This window comes from Loa loa (genome assembly GCF_000183805.2).
Source record: "Loa loa unplaced genomic scaffold supercont3.122, whole genome shotgun sequence".
Lineage (NCBI taxonomy): Eukaryota > Metazoa > Nematoda > Chromadorea > Rhabditida > Onchocercidae > Loa > Loa loa.
Window position 1 is genome coordinate 20,903 of NW_018108302.1, and position 5,557 is coordinate 26,459.

The 5,557-nt window shown below is 30.1% G+C and overlaps 1 protein-coding gene across 1 annotated transcript; it reads left to right on the forward strand.

Annotated features, from left to right (window-relative positions):
* Positions 1-1,077: 1,077 nt before the first annotated feature.
* On the forward strand, positions 1,078-1,692 carry LOAG_12178 (hypothetical protein; the record flags this gene model as incomplete). Its single annotated transcript, XM_003147692.1, has 3 exons — positions 1,078-1,198; positions 1,320-1,438; positions 1,534-1,692. The coding sequence occupies 3 exons, from the start codon at positions 1,078-1,080 to the stop codon at positions 1,690-1,692; spliced, it is 399 nt and encodes a 132-aa protein (XP_003147740.1).
* Positions 1,693-5,557: the final 3,865 nt, after the last annotated feature.

Consider the following 5,557-nt stretch of genomic DNA (forward strand, 5'->3'; position numbering starts at 1 on the left):
TGCTGCGAAATTTTTTCATTTTTTTTTATTTTGATATCTTTTAAAAGATTTCTTTGTTTAAAAAAAAAGATTATTGATATAATAAATATATCATATGGGAATTTAAGGAATTTAAAGAATTACATAAATAGAAATGAAAATTTTGTAACATTTAAATATTTTCAATTTTTTTTTTTGTTTTAAAATTTAAGACAGTGGCCTACAATGGTAACGCACTACAGTTTATTTTTCTTGGTGGAAGCGATCAAGGGAGAAGTCAAACTGGACAATCTCCTCAAACTCCTCAAAATTCTCCTAACTCAGATTTACTTGGAACTTTTTTACTAGCTTCATTATTGGGGTCGGGGGGTAGAGGCTCCCCATATTCTCCTCCATATGGTTATTATTATCCATACTTCGGTTACTCTCCTTATTCCTACGGTTATCCTCCCTATTACTACTATTATTATGGATAATTGTTTCATTTTCTCCAAATGCCTCTGTATGATTGTGCAGATTTTAAAATTATTCGAAGCTTTGTTTGGCGTTGTATTCTGTTGTATTCTATATCATGCTATTAAATAGACTGTGATTTCAATCAATGTTTAAAATATATCAAAAGTTTATGCGACACAAGTTATCGTCATCAAAGTCATCCACGGCTCCGTCATAGTTTGTAGTATCTATATTGATCGATAACCCATGGATTGAAACAAGAAGCCGGAAAAAAATATATATAGTAGTAATTGGTTAATTTCGATATCAATCACTCGTTAAATTACTAAACGTTATGATAAATAAAGAGTTAAAAAAACAATTTTCATGAAGTATAATAATTCTAAATTCGCATCTTTTGAATTCCTTAAAACTTCGTACTAAAAAGACTAAGTTGTAGGACAGCACGTGTTAAAAGCAGAACAAAACTTTGGAACTATGTGCAAATCACATACATAGTTGTTTTTTTATTTTCTTTATACAGCCAAATGTTACTGCTAACTGACACGATTCGGTAATGTTCATCACTCCGAAATGCCATTTTCTTCAATTAAAATTGATTTAATAAATGGTTCAATCAATAAGTTAAAAAATGAGTCGTTGATGGAAGATAAGAAGAATGAACTGGATGTAAAAGTGCCTGCTTGCAGAAAGACGAAACTGATACAAAAACGAAAAAATCCACTTGAATTGAACGATAATTGGGGTAGGGAACACACAGAAAGTTTTAACCTCTACAACAATCACTAATTTGTTGAACTTTAATCAGGGAATATGAATCCATTTCTTTGCTTGGTTCCGTCCTTTTTAACAAGGCAGTTTTGCCTATTCTCTTGATTTTGCAGTTAAACCTTCAACCAATGGTAGCCTGATATTCCAATATTTTGGATATCATCAAAAAAAAATCAAGTTTTGGAATTTTTGTTCTAAAGATAATAGCACTGTTACTTTTTATGTATTGCCGGTATATTTCTGATTATTTTTGGAGCAAAAGGACAAGTTTACCGTAATTGTTACTTTGTTGCACTTTTCTTTTGAAAGAAAAAATTAATTTTTGAGGACCGTTTTCTTCCATTCGTTTATTTCTTTCTTCGCATCAAATGTGGACCACCATCAAGAAGAGAGATTTATGTGGGCGCAGATGAACGCAACAAACGATTGCAGAATATATGCTTAAGTCACTCTCCAGAAAACAAAAGCCTGATTTCAAGATTCTAGGAACCGGTTTAATGCGTCAGAAATACGAATCACATTTGTTCGAGGATCGAAACAACGACTTTTGAATAATTTTCACTGAATGAAAACTAAATCGCCTTTTGTTCATGAATCCGTCAAATTGTTTCGGTCTCTCAAATCCCTCAAATCTAGTGGTTTTACTGAAGCGAATCAACTTGGCATTTGTCTCAGCCTTCACATACCTGAAATAAATTTAATTACATTTTAATTAGCAATTCTCATATGTTAGCACAGGAGTCAAAGGCCAAACATAACGACGTATTGTTGGATATTCGGCTTACGACAATGAGAGATAATTTTGCAAACACCTTTGACAATGAGATAAAACACTAATAATGGGAGTAATAGTTTCACAGCTTTAATCGTACAAATTGCCTAAGAACTGTAAATGACTCAAATGGTTTCTGTATAATGCTCCGTTCAAGTTATTAGTCGACCAATATAATTTTGTTTTCTGTTCAGTGCATTAATCAGCTCTTCTACTCGGCAACATCGGGATGTTCAGTTTTTAGAACTTCAGAATAAAGAGCAATCTGGAAAGATCACAACAAATTATTCAAAAAACGAGAGCCAATCATGTTTCAAGGATAGATTCGGCCAAATACATGGCATTCTTTATCTAGAAATTGAAAAATGACAAAACATAGAAATTGAGAAATTACATGCAAATTAAGTCGCACTTCCGGAGCTGAATCAGTTCTCAATTCTGTATTGTGAAAGTTGCGTTTTGTAGGAGTTTTGTCGGTTGGCAACTATGACTGATTGTTTGAAAGACTTGCAGACTTCGAAACATTTATTTTCTTGCTATAAGTAGAAGCAGCGAAAAGATATTGATTAACAGATTTATAATATAAAATGAATGAGAAAACTTAAATTAAAAAATGAAATTGGAAGAAGCTGAAAAAAATTAAAAAATGAAATTGAGAAAGTTCAAAAATTCTGAATTTGTAACTCCGAAAATTTTAAATTATTGGACTTAACTCATTCAGAAAACGGATAATAACAATGATTTTATGAAGCAGATTGGCAAGAAACCCACACAATTGTCGATTACTATCAATGAGGAATTTCCCGAAAGTAATCATTGGTCTCTGTGAAAGATTATCAAAGCAACCTATTCCTACACTCTTGATACGAAGACAAAACGAAAATTAAACTCAAACTAAACTTACAGTTAGCATTCAGACAATTAGTTCCTGCAATAATTGAAACATCAACAATCATTCTATTTATGGTTCAAACTAAACTTACAGTTAGGCATTCAGAATGGAAACTAAACTTACAGTTAGCATTCAGAATGTAAACTAAAAACTTACAGTTAGCATTCAGACAATTAGCAAACTTGTTTTCTCAACTGTTGTGATTTCGAGATAATAATAATGATAATGATTATCAAGGACATCAGATGAGTTTTCTCTCCCAAAAACAACAAAATACAGTTTAAATGAGAAAATAAAATGATATGAAGAAGAAGAAACAATCAGTATCATTTTGTTTGATAAGTGATCACTGTTATTGCTGCAATAATTGAAACATCAACAAACATTCTATTTGTGGTTCAAATTCTTCTGAATACAACCAGATGAAATCGTTATCATCAATGGTTTTTTTATGACGATCTTCCCGGTATTTTTAAAATTAAACAGAGTAATAATTATATTTGTACTGAATTGTAAGGAATGGAATATGATTAAATGTGATTATTAATTAATTATGGATCTTTTTAATAATTCAAAATGGGGCAGATTTTTTGAGATAGCCTAAATATGGGAAAAATCCTAAAAGAAAAACAGCATATGATCCTTTTTTAACTTGCTAAAAAATCCCTTTCTCATATTTGAAATTTCTTAACTTTTCAGGTATGTTATATTTTCAACTATTTAATCTTCACCAAATTATACTTACTTTACAACTTTCAACAATATTACAACAATCAGAAGAGCCGTTAGCTAATTTTTGATTTCAGGATTGTCGTTATGTTGTTTGGGCGACCCATTTAAATTATAGTTTGATTTAATACTAATTATAAGTCCAATCAGTTGTTTTAACAGTCTGTTTTATAAGTTGAATGTGACTTCATACAAATTTTAAAATTCGAGACTTTTACCTTTACCTTAGTTTTACCGCATTTCAAATCTTCTTTAAGAGATTCGTTTACTTTCTAAAATTTGAGCCAAAAGAACTGGGCTGTTGCATTAGTTAAATTAAGAAAGTGTTAAATAAACTAAACATTCTTTTAGTTTCTTAATTCTAATTTCTTTTTTTAATTTTATTTTTAATTTTTTCCTTATTTTTTTCAATTTTTTTATTTTTAATTTTTAAATTACAGGCCATTTTCCGAGTGTTAAAAACTGAAAGATCAAATTATCGATCCCTTTTATGTTCGCCAACAATAATAATACATATACAAATTTCATGTTTAATATATCATTTAAATTATTATCCCATGCATTTCCTTGTAATATATAATGACACATACCGCGCATTGTTTTATTAAAGAATTCGCTGTGAACCGGTTATTGATAATTGAAATGGTACAATCAATCATTAATGTGTTCGTGAAAATTCTTCCAGACAATATTGATTGTAGAATTTAGCACTGCAAATATTCGATAGTTTAATTAGTTAGCATTAATAGTTTCTTTTATAATTAGTATATTAAAGTATTATCTGATGAAATATATCAGTTGATATATTAACTGATATATTTGTTTGTGTGACTATGTATAAATATATATATATCTTATTGTCTCGCTGTGTAGGCGGAATTGTAAGGATTTATTTTCATTTTATCCCATAAAAAGCTTTTGCTTTAGAAATTAGGTAGAAAAACTAAAATTGATCGTTGGGCTCATAAACAGTTACGTTCAGAGATCACAAGTCTCTGGACTGACTTTTATAGCTTCCAACCTGATTCTTATATATATATACATATAACAATTTCTCAAAACAACACAATACTAACGACACTTACGAAATTTTAGGCTAGGCAAGAACGTATATTTCTTGCCGGACCAAGACAATACGGCATAACTTAACGAATGGTTTTATGAATATATTTCGAAATCATTCCATCGGCAAATGGAGGGATGTACCTGGAGAGACATAAAGTTCCTCAAGCACCTGAAGGATGCTGTAGTAACTGTTTGGATAGCAGCTCTCGATCCCCTAAAGAATGAAATGAAAATTTACGAGTCAATTTATATACCTTAAAATAATCCATATTAATTTTACTCACTTAATCAATATGTACTGTTCTGTGAAGAAAATGTCTCAATATTTCTATTTTTTAATTCTATTAAATTTTAAATAAAACAAAAATTTTTGAAAATATCTCATTGATGTTACCAGTTAAATGAAAATAAAACAATTTTGAAAGTTCGGAATGATGCAAAAACAATTTTGAAAGTTCGGAATGATGCAATTATATGAGACGGTGATGATGATTACCATTATGACATTGCTGCTACTTATCTTCCTTATACCAAAGATTACCTTCGAATATTTGGAAAAAAGCAACAAAGAATGTTTCAGTTTTTGCTTGAATTCAGGCCAAAAAAACTTCGTCTTTTCAGAGGTTAGAAATCTTCATTACATCAGTTCACATCTGATAGGATATTTGAAATAGCATGGTTGTACACAGATCAGGAAATAGCACCGTTAAATCATGGGAAAATACAAATGGGGAAATCTCACTAGGCTACTAGTTGATTACAATAGTTTTAATGCATTAATTTCTCTTATCCAAATTCCATAGAGTTAGAGAGATATTTCAAGATTAATGTGAATAACACATCATATCTATATCAGATCACTCAGCCTAGTTATTAATCTTGTCCATAAAAAG